The sequence below is a fragment of the Colobus angolensis genome, unplaced genomic scaffold (genome assembly GCF_000951035.1).
Source record: "Colobus angolensis palliatus isolate OR3802 unplaced genomic scaffold, Cang.pa_1.0 Scaffold273, whole genome shotgun sequence".
Classification (NCBI taxonomy): domain Eukaryota; kingdom Metazoa; phylum Chordata; class Mammalia; order Primates; family Cercopithecidae; genus Colobus; species Colobus angolensis.
In genome coordinates, this window is record NW_012115966.1 from 1,361,733 (window position 1) to 1,388,322 (window position 26,590).

Below are 26,590 nucleotides of genomic sequence, written 5' to 3' on the forward strand. Positions count from 1 at the left end.
CTATTGATAGCCCTGGGAAAGTCTGTCAAAATAACCAACTTAAAAAGCAGTTTCACATAAGAGCCAAAAATACCACTTATCCGACAGATATGCAAGAGGATATACAACAATCATTCCTTACCTCTCAAATCACTTTTTTCCTCTCTGAATTGAGTATTTTCCTCATCACAGTTTCTAGTATACCTGGACTCTCTCACTGACTGACTTCTATATACAGGTCCTCCTCCGGTCCAGCTAACACGAATACTACTAAAGCTTATCTTCCCCATGATGACAATTTGACCGTATCACTAAGCTTTTTAAAAGGCTCTAAATACATTTCTGTAACATGACCATCAAGATCTTTGAAGACTTTTTAAAAGCCTTCTTCAGTCGTTTTATCGTTCTTCCTCTCATAACTCAATTTTTCACAATTAATTTTTCTTCTTTCTTGGCTACAATTAGCCTGCTTGTCACACACCACATTTTATCTGTCACTCCAAGATCACATATAATGGCTTTTCATTTATGTTAATCCTTAATGTTAGTAATACAATGTAAAAGGTATTCTGGCAAAGGACAATGAATGGCTTTTGGTACCAATATCTCTGCTGACATTAATAGCAATCTGTAACCTCTTAAGCTTTTAACAATGAGTCTTCACTTAAACAACAACAAAGTTGTATTGGATGCCCCATTAGATGTCCTTAATGTTTTCTCCTATATTCAGCTGCCAAGATTCTATATTCTTTTCCATGCTAATTTTCTAATACATACTCTGTAGTTGAGAAGGACACAATACGAAACAGAAAAAGACTTTATTTATAGAGAGTTAAGACAGGAGGAGAGAACTACAAAGAAACAGAGCTGGAGTCACATTACAGTAGTCTGAATCTTTCCTACTCCAGAGGCTAACAGGGAGGATATTTCAACAGAAGGAATAACCTAATAAATAAAAGAAGCCTAGATACTAATTTTATTGTTACAATCTAAGCAGTCTTGGGGACAAGAAAGAAAGAGATACGTGGCAAGATATATTTCATACAAAGAAATCGTGCTTCAAAATGCACTTCTTTTTTAAGGCCAATTCTGTCAGCCAAAATAGCATTGATTTCTTCCCTTTGAAATGCGGGTGGATCAATGTGGGAATGGGAACTAGCCCAGTCCTACCAACTGGCCACTGGCCACAGACCACACACATAGACAGCCAGGGGAAAGAAAGTCTCGAGTCAACAGAAGCTTCCCCAGCTACTAGCCTGGCTGCAGAACATTCTCAGTGCCCAGCCACTAACTAAGAGTTTTCAGCACAAAGGTGGGCAGTCATAACATGAAGTATTTTCAGATTGCTAAGTGAACACCACTGGTAGCAAACAGGGAAGAGAGATTAGAGAGGACATAGAGTTCATTCACACCTACCTGAACTGTAGCTGTCAGTGGAGGACTGTGAAATAGAGCGAGACAAAGATCTTCGGCCAGTTTTGGTGGGGAATTTGGTGAATTCCTGCATGTCATCAGCAAACTGGATTTGCTATATAAAAGGAAGACAAAAAGTTGAAAACTTGTAAGGAAAATCAGTGAAATGTTTTCTTTTTGTAAGGTTATACATTGCCTTTCCTAAAAGCCAGTGTTATCACATGGCTCCTACAAAGCCAGCAACTTTCCCATCAGAAACGGGGGAAGGCCGAGGCTCCCAAAACGTCAATCACTGTCTCCTCCCAATTGTTTCTGCAGGATTTGGGAGGAGGGGCTAAGGTTAAGACTCAACTTCTTTTAGTATTTGTCCAATTTTACAAATTTTTCTCACATTCTATCAAGTTTTTTTTCCCTCTTATAAACCTGACAGATTAAACTCTTTACCCTTCTTCCCAAATCTTTCAGAAAACAGAATCTCATAGTGCTATTGGGGTATTTTTGGTTTTTGTTTTCAGAATATTCTCTTGTAGCACATTCCTAAAGTTGGCAATGGTCTTGCTTTCTGAAAGAATTATAAAGAGATGCCTAGAAATGGTGATGGGCATTAGGGTGCCAATACTCAGAGCCCAACCATATGTCTACACTTCACAAAGCCAATGTAGTATCTCCAAAACCTTCTATTGTAGTAAAAGTTTAAAATACCAGAATATAATCATAAAGAGAAATTGAAAAACCCACACACACTATAGTAAAATCTAACTCATTAGGACTAATTTGAAGGAAAGAGAAAATAAGGACTTGGTAAACTTTGCATTAAAAACTTCCTTAAATGGGCCAGGCGCGGTGGCTCACGCCTGTAATCCCAGCACTTTGGGAGGTCAAGGCGGGTAGATCACGATGTCAGGAGATGGAGACCAGCTTGGCCGAGATGGTGAAACCCTGTCTCTACTAAAAATACAAAAATTAGCTGGGCTTGGTGGCAGGCACCTGTAATCCCAGCTACTTGGGAGGCTGAGGCAGGGAATTGCTTGAACCTGGGAGGCGGTGGTTGCAGTAAGCTGAGATCGTGCCACTGCACTCCAGCCTGGGTGACAGAGCAAGACTCCATCTCAAACAATAACGACGACGACAACAACAAAAACAAACAAACTTCCTTAAATGAAATAAGTCAGAACCAGATAATTCTTTGAAGAATACTTGGAAAACTGGCTCTAATCAATAGCAAATAGCTTGCAACTGATATTATTTATAGATTTATAAAGTGTGTAACATTTTTATTATATGGTTTAAACCTTCCTCCTGAACTCCTGTTTAAACTGATAAACCCTTTCTTCAAAATAAAATAAACTTCACCATCCTGAAATAAGCAGGATGGTTTGAGAATGTGAACTGAGATTCTGTCCACAATCCGACTAAATCTGAAAAGGTTCCCATAGAGAATCCATTAAGCTAAGTCTTTAGCAAATACTCTGGAAGTGTAAATGACTACAGATTAAAATCTTCTCTGTATAATACTGGCAACATGGTTATAGCCTTAAAGCCAGGAACAGTAAACTACCCGTTAGTTACAGCTACAAAAGCTTCACCTCCTCTTTCACATGTACCCTTCAGCTAGGCGAGCACCAGATTGCAGTGTAGGAATCAGGTTTAAGTGGGCAGCCTAGGCATAAGCAGCTAATATAAACAAATTGAAAACGGAATTAGCAGGACTCCACAGGTAATAAGGCAGTAATTAAGGGAACACAGGTTTGTGTTTGCAACTTTCTAGCTAGCATGGTTTACAGCAAGAATGAAAGCAGAGACCAGCCATGTAGTAACAGCCATGGATACTATGAGTAGTAGGCCTAAGATAAAACCCTGGGGGTACTTCTATTTAAAACTTATCCTAGTTCAGTATCCAGCTGGGCAAGTTTTTTCTTTAGCCTACTCTGTGAAATAAGGAGGTGACAGAGGACAGATCCTGTTTAATTAAATCTAAGGACAGATCCTAAAGGCATGGAAGGGAATGAGCTACCTATGCTGGCACTTAGCCCAGGGTCTTAAACATGTGGGAAGGCATTCAATGAGTATCTGTAGAAGGAGTGATCCTTTTAAAATCCTTTCTTGTGTTTCCACACAATTAGGATTCAAAAAAGGAAAGGAAGAAAAAAATACTTTCTTGTGTAAAATAAATCAATCAAGTTTCAAAGATAAATAAAAAAGTAAATAAAGACTCAAGTCAAACCACATATACTGCACCGGAGCTTAACAAATATCTTTATATATCCAAAGCAGCTTTTTTAGTTTAGGTGCTAAAATTTTAACGATAAATAGCTTAAACATCAAAAGCACAACTATCTTTCAAAAAAATACATATATACTCATTGAGGTGGCCACAGGTCAGCATTTGCCCTTCTAGATAGGATTTCTCACTGCATGTTCACATGATTTCTGCTGTCAGCAAAGCTAGTTTCACTGAAGAAATTAATCCAGGACCAAGGTAATGACTTCCAATTCAATATGCTGTTATTTTGGTGATGGCAAAAAATACAGTCACGAGACCATCAAACCCTCTTAACACTCTCCAGAGGCAGCCCTTCCTCCACCAGCCTCCCTGCTGCCGGCATAATGCAGACTATTCTATTTGGAAGCTGCTCTCCCCTCTGCTATGATTCCTTCCTCTGTTCGCCTTTTTTCAAAGGGTTCTGGGCATGTTCCCAGATACCAGGTACATGGAGGGTGAGGGTGGGGGAGGGAACTGCAATAACGCTTGCAGTTTTTTAGATAGAGAGGTGGCTGTGGCAAGAGAGAAATGTTTTTCTTCAGCAACTTAAAACTGAATAGTCATAATTTCCCCTTATATTAATAAAGCTCATCAGTAGCCTAAAGCTAAGCAAAATCCTTCCCATCTAAAAATACTGGACTGTGTTGCAAGCAGCTTAGCAGCTTACTAACCAGTGCAGTGCCCCTACCTCCCCATCTCTCAAAAAATGAATATGGTCCGTATTTGAAGTGGGTAGAATGTTAACTCAAGCCATGGCAAGGATGAATGGGTTGTGCATTCTTGCAGCTGTTTGACATTCTCACCACTTATAAGGTGTCCCAGCAATACAAAGATGCATGAATACCTGGTCTTCTCTTCCACCCCAAATTACATGCTGAAGAGAATCTGTGTTACAATTGATGCTGTGGAATACATCTGCTCTGACAGTTTCCTCCAGACCTGTTAGCTCCACTGGTTATCTTCACATCTAGTAGCTCTGTTTTCTCTCAGTAACTACCTCCTGGAGCATTGTTCACCCTCACACTGTAAATATAAACACTGCTGCCAAAAGCAACTTTTGGATATCACAAGTTTTCTCTCCAGATCTCAACAACAGCCTTCTGATTGGGTTGGACTCACTGCATTTAAGGCAAATATGATAATCTGGGCAAGACGAAAAGACTACAAAGCTGTTCTGTTTCTATTAATTCCTATCATTATAATTTCTTCCAAACATTAAATCTTAATTGCTGTGCTTTCATCTTTCTTCAAATCTACCATCTACAAGGAATACCACACCTAAATAAAAAGTAGGATTGGGAAGAGAAGGAATGGAAAGGAAATAAAGTGGTTGAAATGCAGAAAGTATCTTTAAGTAAAAAGTCTTACGTTAAAGAACGATGTTATGCTTGAGCACTCACCACCCCATAAACAGCCTTACCCACAACTGAACAAGCACACCAGTGTTCCATTCTTACACTAAGAGCATATTTATGAAAGGCTAGAAGGTCAGATTGACCCATTCTTCAAATAGCACACCCAAATACAGAAGTCTACTTGCTGCGTCTTAAAAACCCAATTAAATATCAGGCCAGTTTAACATGCTATTTAAAGCACCTCTTCAAATAGCTTAGCAGGTACAATGGTTGACTTTCTTCCATTTGATACTGAGAATGGTAAAGAAAAGCTCTACCAAACGAATAATTTGGGGTATATCCACTACCTAGTGGGAAGTCTGCTGACAAAGGGAGCTGAAAGAATTGTGCAGACCTTACCAAGAAAAGGGTAGCAGACACAATCCAAAAAAGTTACACACCTCAAGAGAAGAAAAATCGTATGCTATTTCTTTAGTTGATCCTAATTGATATATATATTTTTTACCATTAGAAGCTGAGTTTACTTTCACAAACACACATCCTATATTCTTAGAAGTTAAATAGCCCAGCTACACTCCTTCCCAGGGCCCACTCAGTTTTGCCTGCTATCTCCTGAATGAGAAAGAATTAACAGCTACCCAAATTCCACTACAACATTTTAGCCAAGAAATGGTGATCAGGATATCTGTGGTGCATTATATTCTTTAATCATCACATTTGCTAGGCACCAACTAAGTATCCAGCGCTACTCCAGGAAAGTTCTATGCAAGGAAACATGGTCCCTTAAAATCTGTAGACATGTTTTGACCCACAGTATAGTAACATAAGTGGCTTTGCCATGGAATTTCACTGCTCCATGAGGAACATGCCAGATATTATAGTCTTCATAGCCTTATCTGGATATTGTTTAACCTAGGTTTGACTTAGACATCTTGTCAAATTTGTTATTTCAAATGCCAATCTAATAGCTTTTAATTTCCTCAGAAAGGTTTCTTCCTAAGGGTAAAGAACTAGATTCAAAGATAAACAGCAATTACTAAGAAAACAAATCATTAAGAAAGTGTAACGTAGAAGTAAGCAAAGCAGTCTTTCTTACTGCAGAGAATTATTTGAAAGGCTAGTATCCCTCTTTTGGTACACTACTGATTCTCTGGGACATTCCTAAATTTATATATTCTGTCCCATTGTCTCTCCTAGCATATTGTGTGTAGAGATTTTTCTGTTTAGAAATTATGGTCAGCATATTTCTTAGCAACTGAGCAGAAAAAAAGTAACAATAAAAAGCTAGAAACAAGCTCATCATTTTAACAAGCTCATCATTACTAAGCATAGCGTGTTAAAACACTTTTCGATTCCTACATCTTTTCTAATCCCTCTTTCACACATATTTTCTGGTTAAATTATTCTTTCTTCTACAGATTCTACCCTCACCCACTCCTTTTTCGGAGGAAAGGAAGAGGATATGGCAGACAGCCAAAACAGGTGTAACACCTTTACTTCCTTACTCTCTCTCTCTTTTTAAAGAGACAGGGTCTCACTATGTTTGCCAGGCTGGCTGCAAACTGCTGGGCTCAAACAATCTTTTCACCTCCTGAGTAGCTGGGACTATAGGCCCATACCACCCTGCCCAGTTTTTCTTGATATTTACCAGTCTGATTCCCATTTCAGATGAACCCAAAGAAACAGTTATAAATAAAAACCCACTCCTTGGTACAAGAAATACACGTCTGAATACCTTTCACCTTAAGTAAAAAAAAGTTTCCTCAAGAAAGGAATTCCCTTCCCAACACAATGCTCCCAGACACACCCACCGAAAAACAACTTATCTCAAGGGCATCAATCTCAGGCCAGAGTTGAATCCACAGCCACCTCCAGTCACTTCTTCCATTCCCACGTGCAGAAACCAGTCTTCTGAGACTCACCAGGTTTTGGCTGCTCCCTGCTCTCCTTCCCTGTCTCAAGTTTCTTAAGTTCTCAGTCTCCCCAGATGGGGCCTGAGTTTCTGGGGGGAGAGGGAGGGCGGGCTGACTAATCTCAGCACATATCTTCCCCCCTAACTCCCGCCTCTGTGTCTCAACAGTAACAGGATATAACACACACACAGCTAGAATCCAATTCCACAGTCAGAAGCAATACTCCTTTCAAAGTAGGACTCAACTAGATCTTCTGTCAATGCTGGCGGCAAGAAGAGGTGAGGCAATACCAGGCTCCAAACTGCTGAGTCACTTAAAAGGTAAGGAACATACAGCTTGAAAAACTCTGCCAAAGAGTAGTTTGACCCTTGTGAGCTACTCCCCTCTCTTCCTATAAGACAAAACACTTCACTATTATCTCCCAAAGTGCTCCAGTCAATATGCAGGATCGAGGCCTGCAACTGTCAACTAGAAATAAAAATAAGAGGTTAAAAAAAAAAGGCAATAAGTAGGACTGAAAAGGGCTTCCCAATCTTTTGACCACAATTTTCAAAAGAATGTAACACACATCCAGACTGTTTGAATACCTATTTAGCTATCTACTACCTACCCAGTTGCCTGACCTGTCCATATTTCTCTTTTCCTCAGTCCCACCACCAATAGTATATAAACACATGCCAGTCATCTCTGTTTCTCCCAACATTGAATTATAATCAATTCTAGGTTTTAAAAAAACTCAGTACAGGTGACTGAAGAAATCCTGGTTCCTGGAACATATCCACTACTTTAGTGATAACACTAAAGTCTCCTCTCCCACCTGCTACCCTCCATCCCCACTTGCTAGCACCACTGTCGTACTTTGTTTACTTTTCCAACTTTATTATAATCATTTTCAGCATACAAAAAATGTAAAAGCATAGTATAATAAACACCTGTACTCTCCACCTAGAATGAATCTTTCCATTTTCCATAATAGGTTTTTTTCTCTGTATATATACACACATACACATGCATACTTTCACATGGTCCTGTAAAAATAAAGGTTGCAAACATGAACCTTACCAATAAATTGTTCAGAATGTATCTTTTTTTTTTTGAGACGGAGTCTCGCTCTGTCGCCCAGGCTGGAGTGTGGTGGCGCGATCTCCACTCACTGCAAGCTCCGCCTCCCAAGTTCACGCCATTCTCCTGCCTCAGCCTCCCGTGTAGCTGGGACTACAGGCGCCCGCCACCGCACCCGGCTAATTTTTGTATTTTTAGTAGAGACAGGGTTTCACCGTGTTAGTCAGGATGGCCTTGATCTCCTGACCTCGTGATCCGCCCGTCTCGACCTCCCAAAGTGCTGGGATTACAGGCGTGAGCCACTGCGCCCGGCCCAGAATGTATCTTCTAAGAATAAGAATATTCTCCTACAGAACCATGATGACATATCACACTTAACAATTATTCTATATCTTCGTATATCCAGACTATCCAGATTATATTCAAATTTCCCTAATTTTCTCAAGAATATTTTTTATATCCCAACAGTCTCCTCAACCCTGCCAACCCAGCATGGATTCAAGGTTCATTAAATGCAGTTGGTTGTTAGGTTCCTTTAGCCTCTGCTAATCTAGAACACTCTCTCCAATGTCCCCCACCCCCTTGTGATACTGGCTTTTCTTTGAGGAACCCAGATTAATTGTCTCATAAAATCACTCATGTTTTGAATTTTTCAGAGGGTTTCCTTCCAATAAACTGGTAGTTCAGTTCTGAGGTTTTATTAGAAAAAGGTTAAAATTTCCCGGATTATGTAGTATATTTCACCTTGCATTATTATCAGGAGGCACATGTCAGGTTGTTCCACTATTAGCAATGCTAAGATTGAGTCCTGGTTAAAGTGAGACCATCAGATCTCTCCTTTGAAAGGTACATTTTCTCTTTTGCAAGTAAAAGTTAATTTGTAGGGCGATACTTTTTTTCATCATGTTAATATCCTATTCCCTAATGACTTTACCATGTTAATAATCCTTGCCTGAACCAATTATATTGGGAAGGTTACAGAATCACAACTTGTATTTTTCTATCAATCCTTCCACATTAGCTGGCATTCTTTTGCAAAGAAAACTCTTCTCCTTTTGTCATTCAGATTTTTATGTATTTAACAGATTACACTTAATTACACATTAATTGCACTGAATACTCATATTGTCTCAAATTGGGCCAGTGGGAGCCTCCTTCAAGCTGGCTCTTCTGTCCTTTTGACATGATTCCATTACAGTCCTTCCACTCATTTTGACAAAAGAAGATATACCAGGCTCACCTTATTCTTCCTCTTCTCCATCCAGATTCAACCAGCCTTTCTTTTAGGAGGGGGTAGTATTTAGAAGCTAGTATCTGGAGTAAGAGGTGTGATAATTGCTATTAGAGATGCCTCTACTCCTAGGTTCTTTTGGTAGAGAGAGAAATCAATCCTTTTACTTATGAGTTCATATTGATATTTCTACTTCAGATTTAATATTACCTTTTTTAAAAAAAGTTTTACCATTTGTATGTCATCTCTAATAAATGTTTACTTATTTGATTTATTCTATAATGCATATAAAATAGTTTCAAAATGACAAGACTAATGTTATTATGCACCAAAATTTACTGAGTGAAGTGTCAAGGTTTCATTGAAGTTCTTTTCGTCCTCAGAATATATTTCATAAAGATGTATAGTCAAAGTACTATTTTCTGAGTGACTGAGTAATCAATTTGATATATTAGGTTAGGATTTTATATTTTACTTGGGTTCATTCCCTTGTGTTTGTAAGCAACTTAAAGGTTTCCTTTTTTCTCTTTGATTTTGACATATAAAACATTTACATGTCTCAAAACTTTAAAAGGTATACTCAGAGAAGTTTGACTGCTATTCCTAGCCCTGATACTCTGCGTGTCCCTCCTCATTTTCACTGGTTTCTGGTTTATACTTTTTATGTTTCTTTTTAGGAGTGTGGGAAGCAAACACATATTTTCCCTCCCTTACTCAAAAAGTAGCATGATAATATAGTCTGTTTTTTTCACTTGGGAATCATTTTGTATTGGTTCATAGGGTATAAGAACCAACTAGTATAGGCTCAGGGAAAGAAAATGCTGTCAAGGCCAGGTGTGGTGGCTCATGCCTGTAATCCCAGTACTTCGGGAGGTCGACAGGGGTGGATCACCTAAGGTCAGGAGTTTGAGACCAGCCTGATCAATATGGTGAAACCCCATCTCTACTAAAATTACAAAAATCAGCCGGGCATGGTGGCATGTGCCTGTAGTCTCAGTTACTCGGGAGGCTGAGGCAGGAGAATCGCTTGAACCTGGGAGGCGGAGGTTGCAGTGAGCCAAGATCACACCACTGCACTCCAGCCTAGGCAACACAGCGAGACTGTCTCAAAAAAAAAAAAAAAAAAAAATTAAATTTTGTATAGGAAAATATCGACAAATTTTGTCAATATATATCACTGCTAGAATATCACTGATCTAAATAGTTTACAAACCATTTTTGTTGAACTTTTGGCATACAAATAACAAGCATCACTGGTACCACCACCTGACAGCACTAGATGAAGATTTTTAAAGTTGATTGGACAGGAAGTTTGAAATCCACACTTACTAGTAGGGTGGACACCAAGATCCTGAATGCCTAGATTTATATGACTTTAAGTGCTTTGCCTCAACACCTGTGGCTTACAATTTATAGAGGATTTACATTTTTAAAACATTCCAGAATCCTTTGAATGTTGCATATATGCTTCACAAATGAGAAAACAGAACAGGGGTTGGGGTTAAGTGATTTGCTTAAGGCAATTTGCTACCAACACTGAGATTTAAAAAGCAAAAAGCAAAAAAAACAAAAACAAAAACAAAAAACCCACCCACAAGCCCAGTTCTATTTTCCTTCTTTTGGAACAGGCTGGGGAAACGGCAGCTTTCTCCCTTATTTCCGAGGGGTCAGGTTACCTTGGAATGGTCTACTTTTGCACTATAAGCTTTCTGAGCTTATAATACCAGATAAACATTTGTAAGCATTGGTAAAGGAAAATAATTCTTTCAGTTCCAAAAATCTTTACTAATTTCAGAAAAGTAAAATGATGCAAAGAAATGTAATGTTTTTAAGTTGCCAACGAATTGCCACTGAGAAGTACTGCTCCATAGACCTAGAAAGGGTGGGGAGAGTCCAGTAAAAGCAGAGCCCACACACTGTGGTAACAAAATGTTTCATTCTAGAATATACTTCCATTGTCTTTTGGGAATGGAGTAAGGAGGAGAACGTATAGGCAATCTAATCTTGACTACTTTTCTAGGACAAAATAAATTAATTCAGAATTCCCTATTTGTATCATTTCCACCTGTGTTTAAGCAAAAATTTTAGTTTAGTATAGTTAAATTGACCACTGATTTTTTTCTTTTTCCTCTTTTGGTCACTGGGGAAATTCGCTGGCTATTTCATGAGAAGTTACCATATTCTAAAACATGCAACAGAGAATATACTTTAAATGTGCTTTTTGAAGGGGTTTATCCTGTGCTGAATGGTGCTGGAGGACTATTTCTTTTGCACATGTACACTTAGCCAATCAGAGAATTTCTTTTAAACTAAAAACATTCCATTAGGTTCCTTTCTCATCTGTGGTGTGCCACTCAAAAAGCACCCTTTCCAAGTCACCTTACATCTTATGTCTAAAAGATCTAGCAAAGTTGAATTCTACCAACAGAAAAAGAGTTGTATTTGGCCAGGTGCAGTGGCTCACACTTATAAATCAAGCACTTTGGGAGGCTGAGGAGGGAGGACCTGTTGAGCCCAGGAATTTGAGACCAGCCCTAGCAATATTGTAAGCCCTTGGCTCTACAACAAATAAAAAAAATTAGTGGGGAATGGTGGTGCGCACTTGTAGTCCCAGCTACTCGGGAGGCTGAGGTGGAAGAATCACTTGAGCCTGGGAGGTCGAGGCTTCAGTGAGCTGTGACTGTGCCAGTGTACAGAGCAAGACCCTGTCTCAAAAAAAAAAGTTATATTAAATTTGAAGTTAAAATAAAATTAAAAATAAAATATTAAAAATTATTAATTATTAATATTAAAAATAAAATAAAAAAAATTTTTTAACCTCGGGTTAAAAAAAAAAAAATTACCATTGATGTATTTCTACTTTCTGGTACCACCTTTGTGACTACTATGACTAACAAAAGTTCTTGTAAGGCTATTATTTTTATTGAAGTATTCTGGATTTAAGTAACATGACACGTGATTACTGAATCTTGGTTTCAAAGTTATGGTTGGTATTTATTTAAAGTAATCAATTAAATAATCTCACTTTTATGTGCAATCTAAAAAAGCCAAACTCATAGAAGAAAAAGCAGAAGGTTCTTACCAGGAGTCAGGAAGACGGAAGAAATGAGGAAATGTTGGTTAAAGGGTACAGTTTGGACTTATAAGATAAATAAGTTCTGGAGAGTTAATGAACAGCACAGTGACTACAGTTAACAATAACATATTGTATACTAGAAATTTGCTAAGAGTAGATTCTAAGTATTCTCATCACATACAACACACACATACACACAAAGTAACTATGAGGTGATGGATACATTAGCTAGCTTGACTGTGGTAATAATTTCACAATGTATACATCAAAATATCAAACTGTACTACACCTTGAATACTTTTTTTTTTAAGAGACAGAGTCTTGCTGTCACCCCGACTAGAGTAAAGTGGCAAGATCATAGCTCACTGCAACCAATTTCTGGGCTCAAGCAATCCTCCGGCCTCAGCCTCCTGAGTGGCTAGGATAACAGTCATGTGCCACCATGCCCAGTTGATTTTTTTTTTCCTTTTTTGTAAAAGATGGGGATTTCATTATGTTGCTCTGGCTGGTCTTGAACTCTTGGCTTCGAGCAGTCTTCCCACCTCAACCTCCCAAAGACGTGAGCCACTGCTCCTGGCCGAAACACATACAGTTTTCACCTGTCAATTTTACCTTAATAAAGTTGAAAAAAATATCCAATACTCAATGAATAGAGAAAATTTTCCACTTAAGAATTTTCATGGCCAGGCTCTGTGGCCCACACCTGTAATCCTAGCACTTTGGGAGGCCAAGGTGGGTGGATCACCTGAGGTCAGAAGTTTGAGACCAGCCTGGCCAACATGGCGAAACCTCGTCTGTACTAAAAATACAAAAATCAGCCAGGAGTGGTGGTGGGCACCTATAATCCCAGCTACTCAGGAGGCTGAGGCAAGAGGATCGCTTGAACCCAGGAGACGGAGGTGACAGTGAGCTGAGATCACGCCACTGCATTCTAGCCTGGGTAAAAGAGTGAAACTTGGTCTCAAAAAAACAATAATTTTTATTTATTTTTATTTTTTAGAGACAGGGTCTCCCTGTGTTACCCAGGCTGGCCTCAAACTCCTGGGCTCAGAGGATCCTCCTGCTTTGGCCTCCCAAAGTGCTAGCATTACAGGCATGAGCCACCACACCTGGCCCAAGAATAAGAATTTTTAATTATAATTTTTAAGAATAATTTTTCTGAAAACCGAGTAGCAAGTTTTAACTATACAACTTCACAAGCTGAATACAACTGCAAAACAGACCCAGTTCCAGGAAGTGAGGTGTGAAATTCTTTTGGTTTTTTTAAAGGGCTTCTTTAAAAAAAAAACTAAAGATAATTGGTATGTGATTATATTATCTAGTTTAGGCAGCCTCAGCTTTAATGCACCACTGAGCAAACAATGAGATGTCTTTATGTGAGTAGCTGGTTGGAAGGTTTCATAGCAGAACTGTTTTTCCATATGCTGGAGAGCAGTTATAACTGGAACCATCTAGAGCCTCCTCACTCCTCTGGGGAGGACTGTGGGCTCTGTTCTCTAATGAGATGAGTTTATACAAGTTTAGCCTGAACACAGCCCTTATTCAGCTACCTTTCAGTGTGCATATGGAAAGTCTGCCTTAGGTATCCCTGTAAAGATCAACCTAAAGTAAAGAGGTCTTGGCCTATGGTTATACTAAAGATCAGATTTCAGGGAGGTAAAGGTGGAACTGGCACAGGACTCTGTGTGCTCCAACCTCTAAATCTGGCTATCTTCCTACATAATTCTCTCCCCCAGTGTCCCATTTCATTCATGTTTCTGCAGTATGTGTTACACACTGCACTAACCCTCAGGCATGGTTTGGCCATTCTTTCAAGTTGAACACCAACTTTTCCAGCAACAAAGATATATTAACATTGGCATAAATCAGGAAAACCCTTATCTGCCCTCCCCCTTTTTATCCCGGGTCCTATTTGGTAACAAAGCAACAGTGACAGACCCCTCCAAGACCAAAAAGGACTATTTTTCTATATGTAAGTCTCAGATCGGCTCACTTTGGCTTAAGGAGAAAGCTACTCTCCTGGCTACTGGCTCACCAGCTTAGTCGACTGCCTGAGTTCTGCCCTCCTTTTCTTCCTGTCATCTTTCTCTCAACCAACTCCTGTCACTTTCTGTGTTTTGAAGCCAGAATTTCACTAAAATGTCCTCTTCTCATGATCTTTATAACTTTACTATCACTGTCAGTCTAGGAATTCATAATATAAATTAGCACATTAGGGAAATTCTTATTCTGACCTGACTTTCAATCTATTGAACGCCAGAAGCCTAGCCAACCAGAAACTAGGGGTAAGAGTGAGAACAGAGTCAGAATCATTCTTAGCATTGCACATAAAACACAGACTCTTTAGCTTAGAGAAGGCTTAGCCATTCCCTGTTTTTCTAGTGATATCCTTGAGTTGTTTACACACTGCTCTGGCTGTTCAGATCAAGAAACTACAACCCAGTCTGGCTAGGAGATAATGGTTCCAAACCCCCAATTCAGGGCGTGGCTTTATCCCAATCACCACACCCTCAATTCTAGACAAGTCTTCTGGGTTCTTAGCCCTGGGTCCATGGATGGGCTTCAGGTTGCCAATTTCCTCTTATATGGTCCTGTGCTGTGCAATAAAGGTTGGTCAATGATGGACCACATACACAGTGGTGGTTCCATAGAATATGATAGAGCTGAAAAATTCCTATTGCCTGGTGACACTGTAGTGCAGCGCACTACTCACATGTTTGTGGTGATGCTGGTGTAACAAACCTACTGTGCTGCCGGTCATTTAAAGTCTCTGTTTGTACAACAACAAAATCACCTAAGGACACGGTTTACAGAATGTATCCCCCTTGTTAAGTGACTCATGACTATGTGCATTTTGCTGGAATATGTACACATCTCTCAGAGGGTTCCAAACCCCAAATGGTTAAGAACCACTACACTGGACTTAAATGATCCAAATAACAACCTCACAAGAATGTCAGCTCTACAGAGTATGAATCTCAGTTTTGTTCACTGATGTACCCTAAGTGCCTAGCACAGGTCCTGGGACACTGCATCCGGAGCAGACAGGGCTACATGATTTCTGGTCATGGTTTACTCCGAATACTTGCAGACAAACAGCAACAGTAGACTATTTTCAGGACCTTTCACATGAGGGAGGACCAATATTTCTCCTTGTGATCAGAATCATCCAGGAGAGGTGGTAGCTGCACTACCATCTTTTTTTTCTTTTTTGAGACGTAGTCTTGCTCTGTTGCCCAGGCTGGAGTGTAGTCATGCCATCTCGGCTCACTGCAACCTCCTCCGCCCCATGGATTCAAGTGATTCTCCTGCCTCAGCCTCCTGAGTAGCTGGGCCTACAGGCACCCGCCACCACACCCGGCTAATTTTTGTATTTTTAGTAGAGATGGGGTTTTGCCATGTTGGCCAGGCTGGTCTCGAATCCTGACCTGAGGTGATCTGCCTGCCTTGGCCTCCCAAAGTGTTGGGATTACAGGCATGAGCCACCGTGCCTGGCCCATTAGCATCTGAATATTAGATTTCCTAACAATGTTGGCCAGTCTTGCTAGATAATCTAAAAGAATAGTTCTAAATCTGGGAGCTTTCAAGTTTATCTGGTGAAGCTGGTTCAAAATGTCAACTGATTCTCCATCTGCTCTCCTACTCTCAGCTCCTCCCCCATTCTGATTACATAGCTCTAGTTTAGAACCAGGTAATGAGTTATTGCGAAAAGCTGCCCATGTGACTGATACCTTCTTCTCCTTCTACAGAATGAGAAGTGCTGATCTAAGAAATAATCTAAGCAGGATCTGAAAAGGAAACACAAGCACACTGAGTTTACCAGGCTCTTGACAAAGCAACTTCCAACACAGGGAACAAATGCATTAGATATGCCTTGTTCAGAAATAAAACAAATAAGGCAAAGGAAGTAGAGAATCTACCTTTAATACCAACTCCATCTGTTAGGAACAGACAATCCATCAGAGGGATCCACAGGGGTTAGGAGAACATGACAAAGAGACTGAGGAAGACAGAGACTGTATTTTTATTACACTTTGGTCCAAATTCAGTAAAAATTGGCAAAGTGCTCTCATTCCAAACATGCCCAGTGCTCAGCTAATCCCCTTACTGTGGAATAAGAATGTACAGAATTATGAACCCCCTACTCCCCAAATAGGAGGGGCTCCACCTTCTGAACACAAGGGCCAAAACTAATCTCATCAACCATCCCCTCCTAATTATAAACTACGTAGAGAAATAAGGTGCTTAACAAAGGTGTTCTCCTTCTAAACTTTATGATTTGTAAACTCACTTTACCCCGCTTCCACTGAAAACCCAGCCTTTGCCAACCTCAATTCATTCTTGATTGGCGAACAAGAACAGAAACTATCCCCAGAATAGTGTTTCTCTCTGTAAAATCTTGGGGAAGGGGTGCAATAAGGTCAGCCCCTCCAAGATGCATTTTCCTTGGACTTACAATACATCTTATTACACTGAGAACACCATGTTCCCAACCAGCTTGGTCTCTTTTCTGTTACAAACCTGAAGTAAACAGATTCTACAGCAGCTACAAGTCTGTTACCAAGGCCACTGTATTATCAATATAATTAACATTCACAATTCATCTAGTCCAGCATGACAAGCCAGCTGGGCTACTTCTCATAAATGAACACTGGGAATCTTCATGTCTTGCTTGCTAAGAAATCTGGTGCTCAGAAGCTGGGCACCGAACCCTCAAGTATTGAATTAGAAGTGGGATACCACCTGGCCACCCACAGGAAACTGAATTAGTTACCGAAGCACCTATTTCAACTTCCAAAATACCAAAATTCGCCGGGCGCAGTGGCTTACGCCTGTAATCCCAACACTTTGGGAGGCTGAGGGTGGTGGATCACCTGAGGTCAGGAGTTCAAGACCACCCTGACCAAAATGGTGCAATCCCATCTCTACAAAACACACACACACACAATTAGGTGTGGTGGCACATGCCTGTAATCCCAGCTACCTGGGAGGCTGAGGCAGGAGAATCTCTTGAACACGGGAGGCAGAGATTGCAGTGAGCCGAGACCGTGCCATCACACTCCAGCCTGGGCGACAAGAGCAAAAATCCATCTCAAACAAACAGACAACACAAAATAGCAAAATTCTGAAGGTCTCCCTTTCCCCTGAATCTTGCCTAAGTTACACACTTGAAGTGAAACAGAACAGAGAAAATTTAGTGCCAACTAGAGCCTGAGCTTCTGGCTAGGACAAGCATTGGCCCGGTTCCCAGAAGACTGTAATTCTAAAGAAGGTGTGTTTCAAAGAGAGAAGGGCATGTATAGCTTTTGAGCATCAAACGCAGCCTTTGGCTCAGAAGGGGAAGCCAGGGTTGCAGAGTAAGAACCAGAAGTTTGCTCATCACTGCCAGGCAGCGCTATTGTTTATTACTTTCAGAGTTCCAATGTACTTTTCAAAATCAAACTATTCAACTCATCACAAATCCCCAAACCTCAAACACCCTATGTGAAAGCCTCCCTGTTCTTTAAATCAAGAGCATGTATAAACCAGGATACCAGTTTCAACTTTGGGTAGAGTATCCCTAATGCTAAGGGTTTACAAGTTGTTTCAATGGTGAGAAATTCAAGTTACCTTCCCCATTATTGTCTAAGGATATCCCTATGCCCACTGCCACTGGGCTAAGAAGCTGGAGGCATATATTCAGATGTCTTCTCCCTGACCTCCTATTTCTGGCATTATAAAGGGATATATTAAGTTGGAAATTCTCATCAATTTCTCACCTGCAGTTCTCGGTACTTCCTTACACCTATGTGAGAGGGCTCTAAGAGTTAGAAAAATCACCCCAGCCAACTGAAAGGGAAAGTGAGTCAAAGCCACCACACGAGTCCAACTTACTTTCTCCTAGGAATGATTATCTCATATTATTTTATTCAATAAACATTTATTGACAGTATTATCTGTCAGGTACTATATATATATGCGTGAGATATGGTCTTTGCCCTCAACATGTTCCATCTAGAAAAGTCAAATGACAAGTAAGATTCAAATACCATCAGGTCAGTCCTTAAGATATAAGTTTGAGAAGCACTACATTGAAATCAAACCTATTTTTGAGAGACATAGAGAAGAAAATTATTTTGTTTAGTTTTGATAATCTACTATGTGAGCTCCTATTTCAAACACTCCTATGGAATCAGCTCTGAAGCTTCAGGGGCATCCGCATTTCATATGAAGAGCGGTCGAGTTAAGGTAATACCAAAAAAATCCCCGAAGTGGCCGAAATGCTGGTTTGAATGTGTGTAAGTTCCTGAGCTGAACTCTCAAGGCACTTTTAATGAGTCTTCTGGGAAGCTGAGGAGCATCCCAAAGAGGCAGCTGACAACGCCAACAACCTCAGCTTTGTTCCAAGCCATAAGGACAAACTGCAGGCTGGAAACTTAATCTCTTCGTAGTTTGTGGACTTGTAACGAAAAGAGATGGTGTGGCTGGGAGGCCTGGCCTTCTACATCAGGGCTTTAAAACCCAGGATCCATGAGTTTCATAAGTCCCATAAATCCTCTAACAGAGTATGCAAATTCCTGTGCTCCTGAATTTTCCTGAGGAAAGAACCAGGATTTTCATTAAATTCTTAAAAGGACCTCTGACTCAAAGAGTAAGAACCATTGTTCTACGGTCTCTAATCCAGTGATTCTCAAGAGCATTCCCTCAAATAGGCAAAAAAGAAGCATATTCCAATTCTCTATCTTCTACACAAATCTGTCTACTTATTGACCTCTCTTCTAAAATTAGAAACAAAGACGGGGATATGCATTTTGAAAATTCAAGGTGAATCTCTCTTTTCTACATCTCCAAAATAAAGCTAACAGTCATGAGAACCTGAAGTCTTTTCCTTAAAGTCTTTGAGGAAGGAGAAGGGGTGGGTCTGGTCAAAGAGGGCAGATCAGAATCTCTGTCCTATTAACTTTTTTTTGAGACGGAGTCTCGCTCTATCGCCAGGCTGGAGTGCAGTGGTGTGATCTTGGCTCACTGCAACCTCCGCCTCCCAGGTTCAAGCAATTCTCCTGCCTCAGCCTCCCGGGTAGCTGGGACTACAGGTGTGTGCCACCACACCCAGGTAATTTGTTTTGTATTTTTAGTAGAGACGGGGTTTCACCAGGCTGGCCAGGATGGTCTTGATTTCCTGACCTCGTGATCCACCCGCCTCGGCCTCCCAAAGTGCTGGGATTACAGGCATGAGCCATCGTGTCCGGCCTGTCCTATTAACTTTTATGATAGGTCTCTCTCTCTCTCTTTTTCCCCCTGATTTCTGGAACCACAAAGGAAACAGGTTATGGCCCAAAAACTCTGACGTGAGGTCAAGCCAGTCCTGGGGGAAAAGGGACGAAGTACTTCCCATTATGCATATGGAAACCTATGTCCCAAAGGTTCACCTTAATACAATTAGTAAGTACTAGAAGAGTTGGAGCCATTTATTAAAAACAGAACTTCCACAATCCTCTCATTGCTCAAAACTCAGTATGAACAGCTTCATTCAGGAGGTCTAAGTGAATGAAAGATGGTTACACTTATCTCCTCCAGCCTCCTGCCCCTTCACTCTGTCACTCACAGATTTACCATCTGGCTCACACTGAGCCACGCATTATTGTGGATCAGCACAGTAGTATTTTCCTTGGCACACAGGCTCAGAGGGATTCCACTAATGCCATCGTACACTCGCAGGTTCCGGAGAAAAGAGCAAAACATGTCAACAACAGGGTGTGCTCTTGCTGGGCAGCTCCTCAAACTGTGAAGAAGTAAGCCTGAGGCAGGTCCAAGATGAACAGCATGGAACAGAGAGCAGTCTCAGACCCCTCCTGTTTAATACGCCTCATTTCCATCACACAATTGAGTACAGGCTGTCCACTTTAAAACAAGTGAACTGGCTTGGGCTGGTAGGGGAGAACATGTTAAGCCCATTAAGCCCCACAGGTTAAGTACACAGGCACATTAGCGGAGGCATTGGGGCTTTTATGGTAAGAAAGCAGGAGCATGCTTGGAGAGTCTTGTACCTGTGGTTCTCAAAAGTACTTTCCCAATCTCTACCCCAGAATTCCAAATACTACCTTTCACCAGTAGTTTATTAAACTTTTTACTTTGTGTCCCATTTGGGTAGTAAATGATTAAGTCGCTCAGTGTATACTGCTAAGCAGTATCAATCATTATCTACATTCTGAGAGTAAGGCACCAGGCTAAATCCTTTAGAAAAATTAAACAGAGATAGAAACAAAAACGAAACCAGCCTGAGTCTCTCAATAAAGGCATGGATGCTCCACTCTAGTTCTATGAGTGGCATGCAGCAAAGGCCACACATTTCTACAGGAGAAAATCAGTTATACATAATTAGGAGCAAGCTGTTAAGAGCAAAAAAAAAAAATAGTACCTACAGGGATGTGGGGCGGGGTCCTGGAGTACATATCTAAAATGATAAAGTCACAGTTCAGAAGTCTTTGGAATTATTTCAAGTAATTCAAGGATTCTAGTTTGGGAAAACCCCCAAACACCTGCAGTTTAAGGAAATAAACTCCTGGACTGAGACTGGCCCACTGTCTGAAAAATACCCACATTCTATGAGTGCATTATGTATTATGGGGGACGAATGGGGGAATGGTAAGGTAGAGGACCTCTCAACTCCACCAAAAGCTCTAAGATTTCTGTCTACGTACCCCGCCCCCGTAATCAAAAAAATGTTTTGGGGTTCAGTAGGTATAAGCTCTATATGAAATAACATTCTTGTCAGAAAAAAATTTTTCCTATTGAAAAGACATTCCAATAGAAACTTCTTTGTTTTGGTTTTTTAACATTTCAAAATTAGGCTCTCATTTGCACTATCGTGTTACATCATCCAAAGAGTTATAAATAGGGTGGCCATATAAACCAGGCTAACTTTCAGAGTTGCAGAGGCACTCATTGGACTGCATGCTAGGATAACAGGTATAAACCAGAATTGCACCAGGCAAACCAGGATATATGGTCACTCTAGGTACAAAAGAAGCCACTAATTAATATTTACTAAATGCTAATCCTCTCAACCATCTATATAGGTAGCACTATCATTGTTCCCCATTTTATAGATGAGAAAAGGACGCTCACTTGTTGAATGTCCCACAACTAGTAGATGGTAGAGACTAAAGGTAAAACTGACTCCAAAAATCAAGTGCCTAACTTACGTTGTACTACTACTCACAGTTTTAGGAACAGAAACGGGAAGTTAAAGGGGTCTCATGTAACAGCCAGGCAACAGTGGGACAAAAGAACTACTTGAGTGAGTCAAAGGAAAATATGGAATCAGAGAGGAAAGGCAACTGCAATTCTGTTTGAATTTTTATTAACTGCTTACTACACAATAGGCACTGATAGTATTGACAATAATCAAAAGGAAAATTTGTGGTAAGAATTTGTCTTCAACTTGGGATTCTCAGATTTCAGGCTAGAAAAAACTCTGGTCTATTCACACAGGTTGTCCTTCACACGTGATAGGAATGCATCTGATGCACCTTATTAGCATGTATTCTGAATTACTACTCAGTTCTGAATTATAATAAAATGTGTCCAGTATAATCAGGGTTGACATTCTTTCTAAAAATGCAATATTCACATTCCCAAACTTGAGAAACAGGTAGGTATAAATGATTCTCCTTTACTCGCCAGTTCCTTTAAAACAACCCCAAGAGGGCATTAAAGTGCTTATTTACAGATCATTAACTACTTGGAGTGGCAGAGTACACTTGCTAGGAGTCACAGGCAACTAAAGACCTGCATGATTCCATGTATCAAATAGCTTTTATAGACAACTTTCCAAGAATACTATATTGAGGGTGGGCATGGTGGCTCATGCCTGTAATCCCAGCACTTTGGGAGGCCAAGGTGGGAAATCGCTTGAGCCCAGGAGTTCGAGACAAGCCTGGGCAACACAGGGATTTCCCCATCTCTATAAAAAATAAAAATACATTTTAAAAAAGAATATTATATTGGGTAAAACACTCGACCCAAATGACACACTCCTGATAAAAGAAAAGGTATATCTTTGTAACCTTGGCAGCAAAAGATCTAGACAACTACTGATCTAGAAATCTTCTAACAGATTTCTTTCTGTTACAAACTAAATGTCTAAAGGAACTTAGAACAAAGTAATTTGGAAACTAGAGTGTAACTAACTAAACCAAACAAGAAAAAGAGAGGTAATCAATATCTGTGGAGAAATCTTAAAAAGAGGATCTTCTTACACCCCAACTCCTGTTTCAAAGACTGCTACTAAAACAGTAGCCACTTTAAAGAGATCAAGAGATACTAATGATGTGAAGATGGGAAATGCCAACCTATGAAATCTCCTTTCAGTGATTCTGACAAGTCCTGGTGTAAATTCTATACAATTGCACCAAAAATTAACCATAAGATAACTCTTATGAGAAAAGGAGAAACCCGGATTTTATCTATCAGGTTAACACCCAAGCTGTACTCATTGAGGCTCTACTTGACGTGCTTCGTAAGTCTCAGCTGACCCTTTTGATGAATTAGTACCACATAGCTTCATTCAAATAAAGAATATCCTATAAACAAAAGTAGTTTCTTTTGCACTCTTCTCCTTCCCCACATTTTGCTGGTGGGTCTGACTGCACAGATCCTAGGTCAAAATGTTTAATGGATCACTCTGGAGAGTGCCCTTAATGTTCAGAAGTTCAGAGAACAGCAAATGTTCTGATAGGCCTTCCAGAGAAACATGCTTATTGTAAGAGCTCTCCAACAAGTTGGAGATTTGGGTTTACATTATGAAAAAAGAATCAACTTGACACAGTGTCAATTTCTAAAGGTCCAAGGACAGTTATCACTCCTGTTACACAAAGTAGCAGAAAAAGAGGGATAAATAACCAGGGGTCATGGGGAACTACATTACTTACTTGGTGTGACTGATAACTGCCAACATTAAACAAGGATCTTCTTCAGTTGTGGCACATTTAACTCTTACAACTCAAGGATTCCTTTTCTTACCTCAAATTTTCCTAGCCATACCACGTGAAATCACCAGTGACAGTCGTGAACAAGCCTTACAATGTGAATTATACTACAGCTATTAAGATAGTCCCGTGAAAAATTCTTTTAGAACTCTGTGTCAGGAAAAGTTGTCCTCTTGAGGAACTGACATGTATTATTTCCCATGCCTGCTAAGGAGACTGAAACTATGATTCTTTTTATCCTCTGGCTGCTAAAAGTTTAAAGTTGCATGTGATCAACCTCATCAACTATCTTAGCCCTCGAGGTTAACAATATTTTTTTCATTCTTTCTATAGTTTTTACTTCCTCTTATATCACATATAGGTTCTGTTATAAGCCACTTCAAATGCCCATTGAAGAATATAAATTTACAAATAGACTTTTAAAAAATTACACTTGCTATCTTAACTCCCCAACATGCCCCTATCTCCAACTGTCCCAAAAAAATAGGCACATATTTGGCAGATGAGATGGAGGTACAAAAGCTAATTAATTTGCTCAAGGTCATACCCCTTTGACTTCTCGACACCCAGATATCCGAAATCTTCAATCAAACCAACAAGTCCTATTTTGTTCACAGCAGTGTGATAGACCTTGGCATACAAAACTGAGTAAGTCATGATTATAGCTGAAGAATCTAGATATTTATACTTTTAATTGATGGATATCCACTCTATCTCAAACAAAGCAAACAAAATGAATAAAAACTGACTCTATCTCAAACAAAGCAAACAAAATGAATAAAAGCTGACCAGAAAGTGACACTGGGATCTGATCTAACTGAGGATCATCAAGGTCACCCTGAAGTAACCTATATCCTCTGGTATCAGGAACATCCTCAATTCCTGAGGGGCCTCAGGGCTTCAGAATAATCCAAGGATTACTGGTCTAGAGCCAGGGTAGAATTCTCATAGGTGAAGGACTGCACCATTTGAAGAGGTCTTTTTCTACACCATTAAGTACCATGCCAAGTTACTTTTTTCTCTCTTACTTTTCCCATGCTTTCTCACATTATCAACACATGGTAGAGGTACAAAAGTGACTTAAGTCATAATGTTCAATTCAGCACTTCTGAAAACCAGACTAGGACTTGCTATGTGACCTTGACTAGTCCTCAACTGATCCATTAACTAAATAAATGTCTTTTATCATCACTAGGGAAAGGGTAATTAGTCATCATAAAACACTTTATTACAAAGTACTACGCAAATGCTGAACAATAAAACTCAGAAGAGAAAGATTAATAAGAAACACGGTGGGGCACATTTACTGGCAAATGGAAACTTAAAATAGGGTCTTCCCACATTCCTGGCAGAGCCTGCTTCTTTTATCTAATCCAATATAAGTCTAAAATCATCAGCACTTGGCCTGACAATAATACACATTAGTAATATTCCTCCTGGGAAGAAGAGAGGAAAAGGGATAGTTATTCCTGGTAGGTAGCCATATGGACATATCAGTTATTAGTTAGCCAGGTGGGCAATTAGTATTTGAGTACCTACTATATGCTGGGTACAAAGCTAGGCACACTGGATACAAAGGTGAACAAGAATTCCTGCCTTAATGAGTTTTCACAATCTACAATATAGACTTTGTCTTATCAACAGAGGTACTTTCAAGAATAGAGATTTACTAACATAAAGGCAAGTAAGAGCAAAGATGCCAGAGTCTAGGAAATTCAGGTATTAGGGCTTTTCTATTCTTTCCTCTAACTCACCTAAGGTCCCCCTCTCAATCATTCTGCTTATAAGGACTGTGACTGTTTCTCCAAAGAATAGTGCAGACTGCAAAGGGTCACTGTCCCAACAAAGCAGTCAGCTGAACTGACAGCACTAAAGTTAATCAGATGCCTCAGAGTCAAAGGATCTTCCACAACCTTTTAAAGGAATTAAATTCTTAATTTTGTGAAAAAACAGAGCGAAAGCACACAATGGCGACTTGTCTTTTTTAATTTTGCATTTGATTTCTGGAGTGGCAGGTTACTTCACTTAAAAAAAAAAAAGTCATCTCTCCCACTTAAGACAGCTTAACTAGTTGAAGCCTCAAGGACTTAACTATTCCTGCAGCCCTTGCTTTGTTCAGCCCTGCATCCCATTAAACACTGCATACAGGCAGAGACAGCTTTGTAAGACTCTGTCTTTATAGAGAAGGGAGACATTTATCTGGGTTCTCACTGGCTTCAGGAAGGTCACCTCTTTGTAAAGGTTCTCTGATCTACTGCTAACTGGGTGCCAGATGTATGGACAATCAAGATGGTTGGCAGTAAATGATCAGAAAGCAATAAGGATCCCAATTCCACCACTCAGAGAGCTAGTGAGACTAACATCTTCAAAGGTTGCCATTTATGAGAGAATTCTAAGGGTGTCCTTTGAGCTCAACCCACAGCACAATAGATCAAACTTGTTCTGCCTCAAAAGTACAGTCAAGAGTGAGCAATCTTTCCTTACCACCCACCACTCCAACCCACCCAAGCTCCTTTCTCCAGGGATGCCTAAGTAATCTATTCACATGACTCTAGGATCCACCTGTATCCATGACAGTGTCTGCTGTCACCACCCTCCAAATGTCAATTTCTTACATATTTCGGAGTAACTGGAAGGCTGTAGAAAGTGAAAATCACAGATTTTCAATTACATGTTACTCTCATTGCTTTCACCTGTATATCAGAGCTGGCTTCACGCATTCTTTTCTCTTGCCTCCCAGCTATCACGCAGTTGTTGGATAAACCGACCACTGCTCCCAAAGATCTGACGGAAGTTCTGCCAGATTTACCCACTCAAATGAAGGGAGATTTTCTGTACACCCCATGCCCCCGGACTGGTCACAGGGTCAGCTGAGTTGGTTCACCCCCTCCCACTCTCGTCTTCGAGGACCTTCATCTAGGAAAAGTCAGTGGCAAATTTAAGGCCTGGCCCTGTCAGGTTTCAAAACGAGCCCTGAGGACTTGGGCCGAGGGACAAAGGAAAGTGAGGTCAGAGGCGGCCTTTTCAACCCGGGAGAGGCCTGGGGCCGCATAGCCGCCACCCCCTACATCACCTCCGCCGTCCCCAGTCACCCCAACCCCAGGCCCAGAAGTCCCAAACTAGCCAGAGCCCGGGCTTGCTAGCGTCCCTTCCGCGAGGCCGGAGCCCGAGCCCCCGCCGCCACCCAGAGCCCCCGCACCTTCTTGGGCGCCTTGGTGACGGTGGCCATGAAGGAGTACTTCTCGGCGTCCTCGATCTCCTTGGCCTGCTTCAGCTCCTCCCCGACCCCGGGCAGCGGCATCGCGTCAGGCATCGACATCCCCCGGCC

At 40.5% G+C, this 26,590-nt stretch overlaps 1 protein-coding gene across 4 annotated transcripts in view; it reads right to left on the reverse strand.

Annotated features, from left to right (window-relative positions):
• Window positions 1-26,590, reverse strand: part of AHCYL1 (adenosylhomocysteinase-like 1) — a 39,927-nt gene extending 13,337 nt beyond the window's left edge. For 2 of the 4 annotated variants that reach the window (XM_011948083.1, XM_011948084.1), the window contains exons 1-2: window positions 26,462-26,590; window positions 1,396-1,507 (exon numbers count right to left, since the gene is read on the reverse strand). In XM_011948083.1, coding sequence (XP_011803473.1) covers window positions 1,396-1,507; window positions 26,462-26,581 — 232 coding nt within the window. In that variant the 5' untranslated portion in view covers window positions 26,582-26,590. Of the gene's footprint in view, window positions 1-1,395; window positions 1,508-6,821; window positions 7,381-26,461 lie in introns of those variants that run through there. The other 2 variants (XM_011948086.1, XM_011948085.1) reach the window with 2 other exon arrangements.